At 42.2% G+C, this 19,718-nt stretch overlaps 1 protein-coding gene across 1 annotated transcript in view; it reads left to right on the forward strand.

Moving 5' to 3' along the window:
* Nucleotides 1-19,718, forward strand: part of PDGFD (platelet derived growth factor D) — a 148,516-nt gene that overhangs the window by 115,150 nt on the left and 13,648 nt on the right. The window contains exons 4-5 of the mRNA XM_035115660.3: nucleotides 3,947-4,006; nucleotides 6,150-6,348. Of these exons, the coding sequence (XP_034971551.3) occupies nucleotides 3,947-4,006; nucleotides 6,150-6,348 (259 nt within the window). The remainder of the gene's footprint in view (nucleotides 1-3,946; nucleotides 4,007-6,149; nucleotides 6,349-19,718) is intronic.

The following is a 19,718-nucleotide window of genomic DNA, read 5'->3' on the forward strand; positions in this document are numbered from 1 at the left end:
AATCAATATACAAACCAAGTTTATACTAGGGTAGGTGTAAATTAAAAAGCATATCCAACAACAACAATGAATTGTGTGATATTGGGGGAAATTGCTTTGCAAATATGCGTATATCGGAGAGAATTGCATACATATATTTATATTATGGGGAAATCACACTAAATGAGATGGGTGAACTTAAGATGAAATGTAATTAGTTTTTGTTGTTGTTGTTGTTTATTTGGAAAATTCAATAAAAATTATTTTTTAAAAAAAATGCCAATGAATTTTCATGAGGACTAAAATTGCAAACTGGCGTGGAAATGTAGAGAACTGAACTGACAAAAGGAAAAATTAAAAAATGAAGGGAAGTCAAAATCAACAGCTTAAGCTCTTCTTAAATCAATGGGGACTACTTCTGAGTAAATGCATGTAGGATTGCGCTGTAAAAAATATATGCACACATTTTCCACGAGAAGAAAAAGAAGATGTCCTGCCACATAGGATTTAACCAGCTTCAACAGTATCTAGGGAAACATGAGGAATGCTTTGTATTTGTAAAAACTGTGAGTGGTATTCAATGCTTGTCCTACACAGACTAGACACATTGAAGTTAATGGGCATGGCAAGCTTAGGTTCATTTATTTCAGTGGGTCTGCTCTGAGTAGGAGTTAGGTGAGTACAACCCATTGCTTTGAAACACAGAAATAAATTTAACTCTCCGGGTAAACACTTCTCTATCCCAATCTCCAATATTAGCAGACTACTGGGAAGGTCATGTTATATTGCTTGAGAAACACTTCCCCCCTTTAAACAACCACAACGGAACATACAGAGCCCTTATTTACAGGTCAGCGACAAAATGTCACCCCTCAATGTCAAGGGAGGAAGGATGTGGGAATGACCACATTACTTCACCCACCCTTCAGTTATTAACCTCCCGTAAATTCTGAAGGGCTGTTTGTCTGCTCTGCTGTAGTCAGGAAAGACTACTGAAGCATCCACTAGTCTTTCCTTTCCTTTCCTTTCCTTTCCTTTCCTTTTTTGCAATTTCACTCAAGGCATCTTCTTGTTATTACCAACGAGGCTGATTCTGAAATCTGCCAGTCAGCATGGCAGAAGTTCACCAAAGCCCTCTCAAGGGCACTGGACTTTGCACTGGGAATAAAGTGAGATTCTCAGAGCCAAGGGGAAAAGGTGAATCAAAGGGCAGAGATACATCTTCTGTGCATATGGGGAGAGGTGCAGTTTAGTTCACGTGTAAAATTTAACTAATTTGCAATTTGTGGACCAAAACACAGTCCATCCTATGAAATTCACGCTCCTCTGAATTTTGCCATGGAGCCCATTACACAGGAAATGTGCACGCACACACACACACACACACACACACACACACACACACACACACACACAAAGTTTGTCATTGGTATGAGCTTTCGTGTGCATGCACACTTCTTCAGATGCACGCACACGAAAGCTCATACCAATGACAAACTTAATTGGTCTCTAAGGTGCTACTGGAAGATTTTTTTTTAATTTTGTTTCGACTATGGCAAACCAACACGGCTACCTACCTGTGATGTCCAGGGGTCCTTTACCTTTTACCTTTACCCTGGCACAACTCTCTCATCATGGCTCAGTTGGGGCTCAGCTGAGACCAGCAGATCTTATGTTGCCTTAAGTCCTGAAAAAGATATATTCTGGGGCCGTGGCAGGGACAAGCAGGGGTACTCACAGAGAACTCACTCTGTTCAGATCGGTCACGTGACCCGGCAACCAGGTGACCCTTCCACCAGTAAAAGCAGTGAATTAAGTAAACTCCATTTTGAAAAGCTAGCTTTCCTTCTGCCAGTCTCGAGCAGCAGCAGCTCTGTTCCTGAATAAATTTGGATGTGGTGTACATTATGCCAGCTTAATTTAAGCCATCGTAAATTACGCTGGCTTCCCATAGTTAGAATCGTCCCCAAGCCACGCATTTGGACATCCTTCTCCTACTAACATAATAGCAAGGAGCGGGAGAGGTGCAGACCAAACTCGCCTACTACTTAAAGCCATTTTGCACCTTTCACTTTTCATAAACAGACAAACCAGTCTCAGACTGACCTTGACTGTAATTACAGCTGAAAACCTTCATGTTTCTTTGACAGAGTTTGGAATATCATGCACTCTCTCCTATTATAACAAGTGACTATGTCAGAATGGATCTGGAGGCACCCACTACATCATTGTGCCCTGTTATTAACATAGTCACCACCAATAATGGAATTATAGCTAGAGATGTATTTTGGCAGGCAGCCACACATTTTCTTCCTCTGTGGCTCCTGGTTATTTAAGGCTCAGCTCAGGCATTGTGTCTTGAGAGGGAGAGGAGCTCATTGATTTTCAAAGGTTACACCTGAGCCACAGGTCCCCACGTGCCATTTTGCAAACTACTTTTCACATTTTCCTCCATTCCAAAAGATGGTTTTTTTATAGGGATCGGTGAGGAATTTGATCCTTGTGGATTCCAAAATGAAGTGACCCAATTCCCAATATCCAGCCAACTGGAATTTAGTTATCCACTAGCTTTTCTGTTTTCAGGATGTTCTGATGCTATTCTATGCTATATAATATTGTATGCATTTTAAGAGTGGATCCTTTTAGAAAAGCCTATGCTGAGAGAAAATGCATTCAGAAATGAGTTTTGTGGTTGAAAATGTGTTTAAAAACATATATTTAGCTGCCTCTCCCAGCCCCAAAATGGAAAGACGACAAGATACCAACAAAAGAAGAATGGCAAGCCAAACTTATGGAATATGCAGAAATGGCGAAACTTACAGGAAGAACCAGAGACAATGACAATGAAGATCTTTTAAAAAGACTGGGAACCCTTCATGTTCTACCTACAGAAATACTGTAAAGAAATGGACTCACTGGCAGGGTTTGATTGAACACTTACAACTAAGAAAACAAGTTCAAAAGTTAAGAAACAATAATATGAAATGTAATTGAGTGTAAGAGGTAACTAGGAAAGAAGATTTGGTATAAAATTGATAAGAAAATAAGAGCATTTAGATGTAGGATCATAAAAATAAAACAATTAAGCAGAAGTAGTAAGTATTTTAAGAACCAGAAGGGGAAGGGGAATATATGATTAATGTTATATTGTGTCATGTGGTTGAATATTAAATTGTAAAATTCAATAAAAACTTTTAAAAACAACAACAACATTTATTTAAATGCAGTGGTGGCTAAGTCCCTTTGGGAATGGAAGGCAGGAAGACTGACAGTGAAAATTACCAGCTGAAATAAGAAAGGTGCTTCATGATGTTTAGGCACCTACTGAAGACATTTTTGTTTACAAAGAATTTATCCAAGGAATATCGATTGCAGATCTGCAGAAATTGTTTTATTAGGCTGGATCCAACAATCTTTGTGCACTAGACAAATATTTGCCCGCAAAGAGCAAGGGCTCTCATGCCAGCAGACAGGTGACTCTTAATGCTAAACAACAGAGGCATCCTATGCAGCAGTTGCACTAGTGGAAACTGGTTGTGCAACAGGTTGCACACTCTGTTGTGCAAAGAAGTTAACCAGCAAGCTGCCTGTGTGTTCTCTCATGCAGCAACGTTCTGCTGGTGCAAAACGTTTCACAAGTGGAACAAGTATACCACTACATGACTTTCATTTGCATTATATTAGATGCAACCCAATGCTTTCAGAATTGGGGAAGAATGGAGCAAAGTCTTATGTTATGAATTGAAATGCCCAGTGACCATATAGTTCATCCTATCTATCTATCTATCTATCTATCTATCTATCTATCTATCTATCTATCTATCTATCTATCTATCTATCTATCATCTATATCTATCTATCTATCTATCTATCTATCTATCTATCTATCTATCTATCTGACATGTACAATAATGTTGTGACTCTAATACCTGTCCCCCCCTCCTTTATTTTTCTTTTCGATCTTCAGGATGATCTCCAGCCTGCTGCAGCTGAAACCAACTGGGAATCAGTCACAAGCCCCGTCTTGGTAAGTAAAATGTGAAATTTGCATTTTAGAGAAAGAATTGAATTCAGGTGTTGTTTTTCCCCCCATAATTTTTTAATACCTATACTGTAACATAGGCATCTCTGGGTGGTTTTCTGTACCTTTTTAAAACTTGGCTGAATCTCTTTGCTAGATACATACCGATGGACATGTGCAAGTTCATTCTGAATTAGTTGTTATCTCTCTGGAGAATAAGAACATCACACAATGGCTTGGCACTCATTAGAAGGGAGCTGCCAATGTTTGCTACCGAGGAGCAACCCATTGAAAGTTGCTGAATAGCAACAGTGAGGTCAATAGCCTGGCAAGTCTTAACCTTGTCCCATTAAAACAGTTCTCCTTTGTCTTCTTCTCTGGATGCAACGCTCGAGTCACAATACGCTTGGCAAAAAGCTTTTTCTCCTGAAACTGGTAATTCTCTCTTTGCGGAACAAGCTCGAGTTTTGTTAGGCTGCCACTTATTCATTTGCTTTTTCCTATGCATCTGCCAGGGCCAGCAGGTTATCTTAGGGTCTCTGTGAATGTTCTCTTGACTTGTCCTTCTATTGCAGGAGAGCTGAGCTTTCATTTTGCTGCATAATAATTGAAATAGGGGGGATCTATCCTTTCATAGGTGAAGGTTTTATATAAAATAAAAGCAGCCTTGTACAATAGGGCCACTGTTCAGTTGCTGAGCATCTGCTTTCCATACAAAAGCTCTCAGGTTCAGTCCCCCGTCAACTCTACCCCAGTCCCCTGTCTGAAACCCTGGAGATCTCTCTCGCTTACTTCAAATCCCTCTTCAAAACTCAGTTTTTCCATGAAGACTTTGGTACAACCCTTTAATTCCCACACCCCACTATAACCAGACCTAACTGCGTGCAGTTGAAATAGTCAAAGTAGGCTTCTGTTTATCCCAGTGTCCATTTCCTTCTCTGAGAGCCACTGAGAGCCAGTGTGGTGTAGTGGTTAAGAGCGGTAGACCCGTAATCTGGTGAACCGGGTTCGCATCTCCGCTCCTCCACATGCAGCTGCTGGGTGAACTTGGGCTAGTCACACTTCTCTGAAGTCTCTCAGCCCCACTCACCTCACAGAGTGTTTGTTGTGGGAGAGGAAGGGAAAGGAGAATGTTAGCCACTTTGAGACTCCTTCGGGTAGTGATAAAGTGGGATATCAAATCCAAACTCCTCCTCCTCCTCCTCCTCTTCTTCTTCATCATCATCTCTGGTCAAATGTTGCTGTCAAATGTTGGTCAGGGACTTATCCTCTTTTACTTTGTAAAGTGCCATGCTTACACCAATGGCACTACTTAAATAACACATGCAAACATAGTTACAAGTAGATAACCATGTTGGTCTTCCGTAGTCGAAACAAAATAAAGAAATTCTTTCCAGTAGCACCTTAGAGACCAACTAAGTTTGTCATTGGTATGAGCTTTCGTGTGCATGTGCACTTCTTCAGATACACTGAAACAGAAGTCACCAGACCCTTACATATAGTGAGAAGGTGGAAGGGGTATCACTCAGAGGGGTGGTGGGAATGGGTGATGGGCTGATAGGTGTGGCAAACCTGTTGACGACTGTTAATGACTGCAATTGGTCTTACAGGAAAACCTAGTCAGCTGGTTAACTATGATCTTATATCTGCCTAGAGACAGATAGTCAGGTCATGGTGCCCATAGCAGTGATCAGAAAAGTAATGACCACTGGGAGGCGTGCTGAGAGAAGAAACACCATGGTGCATCTGCAGGAGCACAACCAGATGCCTTCATCTGCCCTGGCTGCAACAGAACATGTCTCTCCCATATTGGTCTCTACAGCCACAGCAGGTGCTGTAACTCCAATGGTTTGACTTCACCCTCAAAGGTGCACTCCTCCATTGTCTTCTGAAACAGACGGATGCAAACCATAGATAGATAGATAGGTGATAGATAGATGATAGAGTTTGCTTGTGTCTGTATGTGTTTGCATTTACACACACAAAACATACATATATTGAGGATGCAGCCCTTGTTTTTTGCAATGTACAATATTAGCCCTGTATGAATACATTCTATGAACCAGATCTGGGGGAAAGTTTTATTTGAGATGTTTGTCACTTTCTACCTGCGTTTTTCAAAGCACACTGCACTGTATGTCACTCTTAGGGCGTTTCCTATCACTCTGCGTCAGTGACCGACCCTACTCTTACGGCAGAAGCTCTGGATCAAACCGTTGCTGGGTTTGACACCGTGGAGGAACTCCTCAAGCACTTTAACCCAGACACGTGGCAAGAAGATCTCGAAAGTCTGTACACAGATACTGCCCCACATCGAGGTAGAAGTTTCTATGAAAGGAAATCGAAAGGTAGGAAGAAACCTGTTGAAACTTTGGTATGCAGAGTGCGGCTTGTGGATTTTGCTAGAGGGTAGCCTTTACCTGTTGCAATCGTGCACTCAAAGATCCTTTTAGAGTAAGAAAGTGATGAAGTTGTTTTATACATAACTTGGATAGGAAATGTTTTGAGTTCTAAGATGGCTAATCTAAAGAAGACAAAGATCACCATGCTTGTTCTTTAGTTTTCAGAGGATAGATCCAAGACCTCTCATCTTCAGATCTGAGAGAGAAGTGGGAGGAGGAGGAAATTGTAAACAGATTAGGGAATGGCAATTTAAATTGGTATGCAGAGTTCAGTCACAACCTGAGAATTCAGTTCATGAGAGAATACATTTTGACAAGAGAACATCCTCAGCAAACAGCTGAGAGATTCTCCTATCGGGGGAATTATTACATTGACTTCATTACTGTGTTGTGTAAACCTGGGTAACAGTTAACAACAATGAAAGCACCAGACAGCATTTTTACTGCACATTAATGCATTCTGGGGAAGTTTAATGGGATTCAGGCTTTCTTAGCACTGAACTGTATTGTACTGTTGCAGCAGCTTTTCGGGAAAAATAATTAAAATTAATGGCAAAATTAGCAGGATGTAAGAGATAAGAAAAGCCGTTCTGTTCTCTGGAGAGGTCACTTCCTGGTTCTCATGGAGAAGCCGTTTTCAATGGAGCCCAGCAACGAAAGCACGCAACTGTATTGAGGCAGCACCGGGGTTGAATTTTTGCGCCCCTAACAATTTTGCACCAGGGGGAACAACCCACGTGCCCCACCCCCACCCCCATGCTACACCACTGGTTCTGACATTTGAGGTTTCTGCTTTGAGCTGGGTTCAGATTACTTGGTTTTCCCATGATGACTGCAATATGCAGAGTTAACTTGCATTTCTGAATGGCCCTGCTGTGCATGAATTCTCATGACGCCCCACATTGAATGCAGTGAGTCTCAGTGGAATCAGCTCACACACTTAGCATAAAAATGGGTAAGCAGAAAGTGAATCAGAGGCCTTTGAGTGTTCCACACTACTATTGGAACTCCTCAAGGGATCACGTCAGAGACCAGGCTGAGGAGTACTGCTCTGATAAGGAACGCTGGGAGCCTTCCCCACCCCCTGCTGCTGACCAGGATTCTGAAGCTGCCCAGGAGCAGAAGCAGTAGTATAGATTTGGAACAGTGGTTTGCAGAGGGGCATAGTTCTGAAGACAAAAGTTGGGATTAACTGGGGAGTGAACAGCAAAGTGGAGAAGAACTGGAAGAGAGAGAGCTAACAGACTCTCTCTCTCAGTGGAAAGTGTCCAGCCTATCAGTCCAAGAGCAGATAGGTAGAGCAGATAAGGTGGCTACACAAAAAGCAAGGTGGTTGCGAGATCAGGTTGCATGGTGCAGAAGTGACATGGGGGGGGAGTGGGTGGAAACCTTAATTGGGAACATCTTCATTCCAAGAATGGCTGCTTTGTTCTTTTGCTGTGGTCATTTAAGACTCTTTAAATGGTAAGTGACTCTTTTTGCTTTGTCCTGCTTATCTATGGCCAAAAGGGGGGGCAAGTCCCCCAAAGCCTGACAGATCATCTACCACTTCACTCCTTCCCTGATTCTGGATTGCTCCCTTATTGGCCACCATTTCACTCCACAAGTCACTTAAGAATTGCATTGTCAATGTATCTCTCCCACAATACTAGAACTCAGGGTTGTACTATGAAGCTGAATGTTGGAAGATCCAGGACAGACAAAAGAAAGTACAGTGGTACCTCAGGTTAAGTACTTAATTGGTTCTGGAAGTCCATACTTAACCTGAAGCATACTTAACCGGAAGCGAACTTTCCCATTGAAAGTAATGGAAAGTGGATTAATCTGTTTCAGACCGGTCCACGGAGTACTTAAATTGAAAGTACTCAACCTGAAGCGTACTTAACCCAAGGTATGACTGTACTTCACACAGCGCATACTTAAATTATGGAATTTGTTTCCATAAGATGTAATGATAGCCACCACCAGGTGGTACATCCAACTCTACAATTCTATGATTCTATGAACAACTCACCAAACACAATCTGGACATCTATAATCATTTCTCCAGAGGACAAATGTTTTTTGGCTGAACTTTGAAGCCAGTTGTTTTATATAAGCCACAGGTGTCCTTAATTACCAGTAGTAACTCCCCTTCTTCTTGCCCTCTGCCGCCATGTTAACTGTCCCGCTGTATATTAAGGACTGGGATAATCATTTTTATCCATTGCACTTAGAAGAACATCTGGCGTTAGCAACTGTCAGAGCAGGTGGTTTTTATGGGCTGCCAACATCTCACCAATTTTCATTACGTAGACCGGGTGGTTAAGCATTTTAATTGTAGTTGAATGAAATGCATGATTCTGTATCATGCACCCGCTTCCCTTCTTCTTAAGTACATCCAGTTGCAAAAGCTTGACATCAGAAGTGCATCGGTTGGGAATCACTCACTAATTTATCAAATTGCCCTATCGCTCAATAGAGAAGCTCCCTGAGCAGTTGATTTTTAAAAGCAAACAAAAAGAAAAAATAAGTCAATGATGTTTGTGGGGTCAGAAAACCAGAGGGAAGAGAAGTGGAGTTGCTGGGAACCTGAATTCAAGATTGCAGCATTTTCTTGCAGGTACCCCTTGTTGTCCTGTATTTTGTTTTGTGTTCACCAAACCACTCTGATCTTGACAAAAGTCTTTTGGAGACATTCAGCACATGGATGTGCTATAGGATTGTGACCACATTGGTCTACTGTTGCCTGTGTTGGATATCATGCTTGCGTAGGAGCCTACCTGCATCTTCTTCTTTGGTGATCACTCGTAGCCGAGTAAGATTGTCTTCCATAAAGACGGTTTTAACAGTGAGTCTGTAAGTGACTGTGGAAGCCAATTCTGGATCCACATGTCCTTCCACAGTGGGGACATAAGTTTCTGGATGGGAGTTGATCACGGTGTGGATTTGCCAAGCGTGCCTTCCTCTTAGCACGTTTCTCCCTTGCGTCCTGAGTTCGAGTGTCTTCAAAGCCCATGACACCTTTGGTAAAGGCTGTTCTCCAACTGGAGCACTCGCAGGCCAGTGTTTCCCAGTTGTCAGTGTTTATACTACATTCTTTTAGATTTGCCTTGAGACAGTCTTTAAACCTCTTTTGTTGACCACCAGCATTACGGTTTCCATTTTTAAGTTCAGAATAGAGTAGTTGCTTTGGGAGACAATCATCAGGCATCCACACAACATGACCAATCCAACAAAGTTGATGTTGAAGAATCATTGCTTCAACACTGGTGATCTTTGCTTCTTCCAGTACACTGATATTAGTTCGTCTGTCTTCCCAAGTGATGCGTAAAAATTTTCGGAGACACCGTTGATGGAATCTTCCGAGGAGTTGGAGATGGCATTTATATGTGGTCCATGTTTCACAAGCATATAGTAAGGTTGTCAGTACAATAGCATTGTAAACAAGCATTTTGGTTTCCCTGTGAATGTCCCAGTCCTCAAACACTCTGCACTTAAATCGGGAGAAAGCCGCACTCGCAAAGCTCAGGCGATGCTGGATTTCGGCATCAATGTTGGCCCTTGTGGAAAGGTAGGAGAAAGGTAGGAGAAATGATCAACATTTTCCAACATTACACTATTGAGTTGGATTTGTGGCGCTGCAGAGGGGTTATTTTGTACTTGTTGGTGTAGCATAGACTCTGCGTAAAGAATGGCCCATCCCATCCAGGAACCTGTTCTCACAGTGGCTAGCCTGATGCCTGCAGGAAGCCCATGAGCAAGACATGAGCGAAACAGCACCCCACTCACCCACGATTCCTAGCATGATGTCTCTGACAGTGGAAGTAGAACATAGTCCTCATGGCCAGTCATGTCTTTAATATTGACTGTGATTGGCCCTGAGGGAATCTCAGACATGTATGGATCATAAAGTGTCTCTGGGAGACTTTCACCTGTTAGGAAAGAGAACACCAACACCACACCATGCTTCTCCCTCCAGGAGAGGAAAAGCGATGCTCCTGAAGTGATCCAAGCACTCTGCCATCTCCATCTTGCTTTCAATGTTTCTGAAGACAGTAGATACTTGACCACCATTGGTCTTTAGCCCTTACGTTGTACAGGCCTACAAACCCTCCAAGTGTCTCTATTTTCCAGGGATTTATAGAAGCTGTCCCAGTTTCTGATTTGATCTTGGAATGCCCCACTTCTCCTTAGAATGTCCCTATTTTCATTGGAGAAGTGTTGGAGGGTATGGAGTTATGTGACCGACCCCACACCCCAAGCCAAGGATATATGTTACTATACAGTGGTACCACGGGTTAAGAACTTAATGCGTTCTGGAGGTCGGTTCTTAACCTGAAACTGTTCTTAACCTGAGATGCCCTTTTTCTAATGGGGCCTCCCGCTGCTGCCGGCGTGCAGCGGGATTTCCTTTCGCATCCTGGGGCAAAGTTTGCAACTACTTCCGGGTTAGCAGAGTTCGGAACCTGAAGCATTCGTAACCAGAGGTATATCACTGTACAATCTTTAGAAGACACCTGAAGTCAGCCCTGTATAGGGAAGTTTTTTAAAAGTTTAGTGGTCTTTTTTTATATGTTGGAAGCCACCCAGAGTGACTGGAAGAACCCAATCAGATGGGTGGGATATATATAATAAAATAATTATAGTTATTATGGAACAGGATGTCCCTATTTTCATCAGAGAAATGTTGGAAAGTATGGGCCTAGCCTCTCTCAGCTAGTAGGAAAAGTTCCCATAGGCAAGTCACCGTGAGACACTGTAATTAGGAAGGGATGAACATGCATGTGTGAAAGAAGCATACGGGCTGCTTTTCGAATCGCCTCCAACGCTTCCCAACTTTACACATTCAAGAATGAATCTCCATGTATTGAATAGCGAATTGAGGAGAAATGCGTGTAGGAACCATAATGATCAAAGAGATGCACTCAGACCAAAGAAAGTTAAGTGTGATTAAAGTTCCAGTGAAATCAGGAGGATGCAAGTGTTATCTGGATTGTACTCACAGGGATTGATTTGGCCTTAACGGCCACATTTCTGCTCTGTACATTATGTTATGCCATAGTATGTAAAACTCACGCAATAGTAGGTAACAGCTGCAGAAGATAAATTAATCAGGTGGGACATTCTTGAAATAACATCAGCCTGCTATGATGGGTTTACAAGCTAAACAGAGGTTGCTGTCTGCATTCGGATTGGATTTTTTTATGGGGGTCGGAGCAAAAAAGGTGAAAGTACACTGCACCTTGGAGTCTTTCCAAAGTACGTGGAATGCCACACTGAACATTCACATTTCATGTGAATTCCCTGTGTCCTTACCAATCCTGTCCATCCATCATTAATGAAAATTATTTGTAAAGACTTTAAACAAAAATTGAACAGTGGAATCTCGTATCTCTAGGGTTTGCAAGGAGACGCCAGTAAATAACTGTAATCCCCCACGTACTCCTCTTTGAAGGGTTCTGGGCCATCTGCCAGTAAATTCAGAATGCGTTGACTGCTGAATACAGATATCACACACATGCTCGCTCATGGCAAATGCGCATTCTGTGTTCTGAAAAGACCCCTTTGTACAATCGTTAATCATCATTCCAAGGCTCTTGTTTTCAAATGTTCCTCCTTCGGGGAACACATTCCTTTATGGCATATCTGTTGAGCAACTCCTCTGTGTTGCACTGGGTTCTGGGGTAAGTTCATAGGTGCACAGTTAGCCTGTGTAGAACCACTTAACCAGGTTTGTTGTACCACAGCATCATGTGTGTGAACTAAGAAGTGGAGCATTCAACAAATGTAGAGTTTGTGTACCTGTGTAACAATAGTTGAGCTATGTTCTTGCAGTCATTCACATGTAGCATTCTCTGATGCATGCTTTGGTTATCTCCCGCTTGGACTACTGCAATGCGCTCTACGTGGGGCTACCTTTGAAGGTGACCCAGAAACTGCAATTAATCCAGAATGCAGCGGCTAGACTGGTGACTGGGAGCGGCCGCCGAGACCATGTAACACCGGTCTTGAAAGACCTACATTGGCTCCCAGTACGTTTCCAAGCACAATTCAAAGTGTTGGTGCTGACCTTTAAAGCCCTAAACGGCCTCGGTCCAGTATACCTGAAGGAGCGTCTCCACCCCCATCATTCAACCCAGCCACTGAGGTCCAGTGCCGAGGGCCTTCTGGTGGGTCCCTCGCTACGAGAAGCCAAGTTACAGGGAACCAGGCAGAGGGCCTTCTCGGTAGTGGCATCCGCCCTGTGGAACGCCTTCCCATCAGATGTCAAAGAGAAAAACAACTACCAGACTTTTAGGAGACATCTGAAGGCAGCCCTGTTTAGGGAAGCTTTTAATGTTTAATAGATTATTGTATTTTAATATCTGTATTTTTAATGTATTATTATTATTATTATTATTATTATTATTATTATTATTATTCTTCAACGAGTGTAGAATCAGTATACCTGAGCCTCAGGTCTCTTGGGAGCTTCCTCCACCCTCACTGACGTCCTTTTCGGACTCCAGGGAGAGTCTCCTCATGAGACATGAGGACTCTCCAGCTCTCTCCCACCATTTCCTGGTATGATTCTATTGATTGATTGATTGATTTCCCGGTGCCGCGCATATGCGTTATTGTGCTAGAACATGCGCAAGTCGGGAGAGACCTGTACCCAAGTGTATATCCTTTCGCACTTGTACATGTGTAAAGGCCATAGCTGACAAGTTATCCCTTTTTTTAAGGGATTTTCCCTTATGCTGAATAGGCTTCCTCGCAAGAAAAGGGAAAACTTGGCAGCTATGGTAAAGGCAGCTTGCACCTGTGTTCAATGTAACATGTGAACACCCAAGACAATACCCAACATTCCCCTGTAGCTGTACATTTCGAGAGAAAGTTGCTTTTCAGAGAAAAAACATATGGGCATGTGACGAGCCATGCTGGATCTGAGCACAAGCCCATGTAGTCCAGCATCCTGTTCTCACAATAGCTAGCCCATTGTCCACAGGAAGTACGCAATCATCATCAGACCTCATCCTGCCCATGATTCCCATCAACCAGCATTCAGAAGCATATCGCCACCAAAAGTGAAGGCAGCACATAGACATTATGGCAAGTTATCATTGATGACCATATCCTTCAGGAATTTCTCTATTCCTCTTTTCAAGCTATCAGGCAGCAATCTGGGCGCAGCCAGAGAAACACATATGCATTACATAAAAAATCCATCATATTTTTGAAACTGCAAAGGAAAGTACAAAAGCTATGGAATAAAGTTTAGAGGGAGAAAATGAGAAACAAAGCATTTCATTCTCTAGATCCAAGAATGTTATGGCTCTGGAATAACATAGCATATCTGTGCAGCGCTGGCAAAGACGATGCGAGAAAGACAGGATGGTTTTGCGGGAGGCGACCCTGGGCAAGCCCGAGCGCTTCCTTTTATTGACAGGCATTTTGACAGTTAATGATTATCCTGTTAGCGTAACTTTCCACCAATGACAGCAATCTGGCTCCATACAAGGCAATGCTTCCTGTGCATGTCACTTTCGGCAACACCCCAAAACTTTCCCGCATGGTCTCCATTACATACGTGCTGTCTCTCATGCACTCTGTCCATGCTCCTGTCACATGCCTACTCTCCAAACACCCCTCATTGACCAACTTACGACCCTCTCAGTAGTTTTCCAGGACCCCATTGTTCTCTTCCGACTTGCCTCTCCTTATCCGGCCCTGACCTGTCAAATCCTGTTTCATCTTGTCTTGCCTTGCTCGGCCCTGCTCTACCTCGCTCTGCCATGACCTGCTGCCCTGTAATGTCCCATTGATACCTCCTATTGATACGTGTTTCCTATCTTGACATTTAGCGTGGCTTGCCAGCGCTACACTATTATGGTTTATTCCTGCGCTTTGACAGGTTGACGCGGCATGCTGACGCCACCCTGAAATCGCTGCTACATATCTGCATGCGAGTATGTAGCCAGAGAGATGGTAGTTCTCATGTTGGTGTGTAATGTGTGAAGCAGCCCATAATAATAGCAAAAAGGACACACACACACACACATGTGCACACCCAGTGACTGTGAGTTAAGCTGTTGCAGGGCACACGCAGAGACAGCTCTGTGGCATAAATCCTTTCTTTAAAAAGAATAAAATTGTCAGAAGAGTTGTGCAAAGCCAGATTCATCACTGGCTCGATTCCATTGATTTCAGCAGAGATGCACCCCTTTATGACAGCAGTAATTTCATCGTGCTTAGACTACTTGACCTTCCTCTTTTGAGGTAATTGGCATGCCAGCTTGTATGAGCCACAGCCCTCGCTTCATGTGACTGGTTATAATTCCAGTGACAATCCCAGCCCTCTTGAACTTTCACTTTAAGAAGCAATCTTTGTGTCAGAGACACTTCATCTTGAATTTACGGTCCAACTGGAAGGACATCGCACATGCATGAAAACACACACACAAACACACACACACACACACACACACACACACATTTTTTCAGCTGGCACAAAGGGGAGGGGGAGTACCCTAAAAAAAACACATTGTGATTTGCTCTAGATGTGGGATGTAATCCACTGGGAGCAGTCAAATACAACATTCCTTGTTTTCCTAGAGTGGACATGCAAGGGGATGTTGGTCCAGCCAGTTGAAACTTCCTGTTCCTCCTGGCCAGGAGCACCCTTCCTTGAATGTGACTAGTGGGTGGGCGTGACCTATCCAGAGCTGGTAAAAGGACAAGACATGCTGCCACTTTCTCTCTCTTTTCCATCTTCCTTTTGTCTTGTGAACTGCTGGACTGCTAGCCTGCAGTCACTAGGTAAATCTCCCTTATGGGGTAAACCTGTGTGTATATGTTCGAAACTTTAAGCCTAAAGCCCACCTTCAGGGATCACACTGTGCTCTGCCTGATCGTGAGTAAACTTTCCTTTTGATATTTATGAATAAGACTGTGGTGTCTTTATTCTTTTAGGAGGGATTCAAGGGGTCTTACCAGGAAAATATTAGAACACATTTCAATCCATAGCTGCCAAGTTTTCGCTTTTCTCGCGAGGAAGCCTATTCAGCATAAGGGAAAATCCCTGTAAAAAAGGGATAACTTGGCAGCTATGTTTCAATCTGGACAAGCCAGACTGAATTGTGTATTGTCTTAAGAAACTACGTGAATTTGCAACTAGTTTTCTGCTGTGTAAAGGTGAATGCACTCTGCTAAGTAAAGGAACTTGCTGGCGCAAGTTAGGAAGGATATTAATAAACAATATATCCTCTCCTGCCGCCCTGAACATTCCCGCACTAGATAGCAGGACCCAAACCAATGGATTCAAGTTATAAGAAAGGAGGTTCTAACTAACCATCAGGAAGAACTTTCTGAAAGTAAGAGTGGTTCGACAGTGGAACAGAGTCCCTCAGAAGATGGTGGACTCTCTTTCCTTAGAGGTTTTTAAGCAGAGGTTGGATGGCCATCTGTCATGGATGCTTTAGTTGAGATTCCTGCATTGCAGGGGATTGGACTAGACGAGCCTCAGGGTTCCTGTACAATTCTACAGTTATATGATTCTATGATTCATTTACTCGTAGCAAACTCATTTTAGTTAAACTTTTAAAAACAGCTTTCTTGAAACTACACCACTACATGGAATCTGTGGCTGCAGTTTTGTTTCTATGACTGATGAGTAAACTCCCATCTCATTGAATCATGGGCCCTGATTTTCCAATTCCATGCTTTCTTGGAGAACATTCGGTGAAGAGTTGGGTTCCTCCTAAGGTTTCTCCATGGGAGAGAAATAAAATTGGAAGGGAAAGGGAAGGAAGGGAAACCTATGGCCCTCCAGATGTTATTGGGCTCAAACTCCCATCAGCCACAGTCAGCATCATCAATGGACAGAGGTGATGGGAGTTGTAGTCCAACAACAACTGGAGGGCTATGGGTCAGGGTCGTACCCAGGATCAAAACGGGGGTGGGCAAGCCATGGTCATTCAGGTTGTGACATTTCAGCATGGAAAAGGCGAATGAAACCAAAATTTTAAGAAAATTATATATAATTATAGCAGTGCTTTATTACGGTAATTATTACAATTATTTGCTTGAATTTTTTTTAAAAAAATTATTCTAGTTACATGTCTTATACTAATATCATTTTCCTTGGGTTTGAAGAAAACTTGTTCAAAACTTTCGTTTCAATCCAGTCCTGATTTTCCTTGAAGAATTTCCGATGGACGCTCATCAAACACAACCCAGTCAGTCTGTCCTCTCCCATTGTACTTCTGAGCCAGGTCTTTACCCTTTAAAATTTAATTTTCTACAGAAATTACTTAACTTACCTTTTTGGAACCAGTTTCTTTTATCCATTTAGGCAGCTCGATGTCTTCTAAATGTAAATAAGAAGGTAAACTAATAGCGGGCGGCTCAGTTTAGTGACGCGGAACTCACTAGACCCCTCTAGAAGATTCCCTCTTCTCTCTGCTAGAGCCCACTAGAGACCTCTCCCTCCCTCCCTGTTTACCTTCCCGCCCTATTTATCTACTTGCACTTTGATGTGCTGGCTGACATAGATTCCTCTACCAGTCGCTAGGTGGCTCTAGATACTTCTCGGTTTTTACACCATTTCAGTGTGGTAAACAACTGATTATTCACCATTGCCCTACCTAATTTTGTTTCGTTTCATCACTTTATAACCATTTAATATATATTTTTGCTTCGGGGGGGGCAGTTGCCCCCCCACCCCTCGCTGGGTACTATGCTATGGGTCCCCTCCTCCGGGTTGAAGCCTAGTGCTTGCGATTGAGTGGACAGGTGTTGGATTCAGACAAGGTGATGGTGATAATGGGTGCTTCTGAATCTGTTTTGATCTGGGTAAGCAGATAGCAATGATGGCTGACATTGGGAGTGTTTTGGTGACAGCAATGGAGAGAGGAGATATGGCTGCAATTAGGGGGAAAACTTGGGGGGAAGCTGTTTGGAAAGCACTGTTCTTCCTTTTAAGTGGGATTAGCTTGAAGGGTCAGGCCTGAGAGGCAGTAGCTCTGAAAAATAACAACAGAGCACTAAGTTTCATCTGTTTGGGAGAAGAAATCAATAGATTTTGTATCCTCCTCACTGTTTGCTTTGTACACTAGGGTGACTTTGCTTTCAGTGCTTGAGTGCACTAGTAACTCCCATTGATTTTGTGGTTAGATCTCAAGCAATACATACTTCTTTGTAGAGATTCTGCCACTTTGGGGGAAACAGGGGTGAATGTTCATAGTGAGATTTCCATAGGGAATTGCTACATGTTGTAATGTCATCCCTAGACCACTTGCAAATCCTATTTAGCTTCCTTCCTTCCTACCACCACCATGCACATCGCCGCAAAAAGCACATTTCTGAAAATCCACTAGGAATTGCCTCCGTACCTTTAAGGCTATCTTGTAGCCTTATGGTCTAGAAACTTGGTATGTGTTCATTGGGATACTCTATTCTGTAGTGGATGCCAGTAACACACAGTGCAATTGCAGAGGGAGTAGGCAGTTCCATATTTTATTTGGCAAATTTACTCCCCCCCCCTTTCCTGCAGCGAACCAATGAAGTGTAAGCAACATGCACACATCTCCACACATCTAGGAATCCTAATTAGGTCAGGGTCCCCATTGGATTCCAACTCCCATCAGTTCTAGCCATCGTGGGATGATTGAGGTTTTAGTTCAACAACATTTGGAGGGCCACTGGTTCCCAACCTCTGTTTGCTAGTTCTCTCCCTATCCCACCCTTTGCAAGCAAGACCTTAGTTCCCCAATAGGGTGATGACTTTTTTACAACCTCATTTCCCTGTATCATAATTTGATGAGCTTTCATTAAAGATCAGATAAAATCTTACTTTCAAAGAGATTTGATTTAAAAAAAACCTCATGCACAAAATGATTTTTAAAAAATTATCAGTTTTCTGACCATTTTTGAAGTCACCGTAAGCAGATATAAAATTGAACCCAAGCTTTAGAGGCACATATATACAACATTATATAGGGTCATCAAACACACAAAGAAGCTTTTTTTAGCTGCAGTAACAGTATAGACGCTGCTAGAGGACGATGTTTTGCTACCTCCCCTGTAGGTTCTTTTCCCAGCATGCCTGGCAGGGTCTGCTGGCTGAGTTTTGAGGTCCCAAAAAGGGGCTTTTACCTCGCGCAGGTGTGACATTTGTATACCCTATGTTGCTAAGAACACTCCCCATTGTGGAATGTGGTGTTGTGTCCAAATTTGATACAAAATATATATAGGATTGTTAATACAATTTTATGAAATGGTAATACGGCATACAAAAAAATTAAAAACTGTTTGTGTGTAACCTTTTTTAATATTTCAATGGAATATACCTTATTTTAGTCATTAATAGGCAAAAGTTCATCCATTTGTGCTACAGGAAATAATTTTTGAGGGGGGAAAATGAAAAAGTCATCACCCTATTCCCCAACCAACAAATCCAGGCTCAGGACCATCGTTGCCTGTTAGGAAGATCACAGATGTCATGATTCCTTCAGGAAATGATGGTTTTGAGGATTCTAAGAGCCACCATTTCCTACTGGGAACTGGCCTGCTAGCATCCAGTCCAGTCACCTTCGGCACATATGAATGGTAAGGATGCTATGTTGTACTTCACCGCAGCAAAATGTCTTCAGCCAGCTCCCTTTGATGGATGGAGGAATTTGATCCTTGCATAATTCCAGTATGAAAAGACATGATCCACACCTCTTGGACAATGCACAATGCAGAATTTATATACAGTCAATTTTGCACTTTTCCAAATGTTCTTAGCAGCCATTTTAAAATATGTATATTGAATGAATGCATTTAAATATGTATTTAGAGATAAAACAGTTATTAAAATGCATATCCTGAGATAAAATGCACATGTAAATAAGTACTTTGAGAGACATCGCCTATTTGAATATATATTTTGGAAAACATTTACCTTACAATATGTTCATTAAGAGAAATTACACCTTTACATAATTATTTTTGAGAAAAACGTACCTTGAGAAACATTCTTTGAGGTAAATCACACCTTTTGATACATATTTTGAGAAAAATACACATTTAAACAGTATTAAAGTATACATTAAAATATGTATTTAACTACTACTTGAGAAGATTTATAAAAAGGGGTTGCTTAAAGCAGAAATGGATATTATGGGTAAAAGCATGGAAGAGTGACACAGACCACAAATGAACAGATTCATCCATCCATAATAATGGGGGTGGGTGCAATGCACTTTGCATGGTCTTTGTGTTATGGTCAGCAAGTAAAAACACATTTGAGCCTTTGTAATAATAATAATAATAATAATAATAATAATAATAATAATAATAATATATTCCCT

Source organism: Zootoca vivipara, chromosome 4 (genome assembly GCF_965207765.1).
Source record: "Zootoca vivipara chromosome 4, rZooViv2.hap1.1, whole genome shotgun sequence".
NCBI lineage: Eukaryota > Metazoa > Chordata > Lepidosauria > Squamata > Lacertidae > Zootoca > Zootoca vivipara.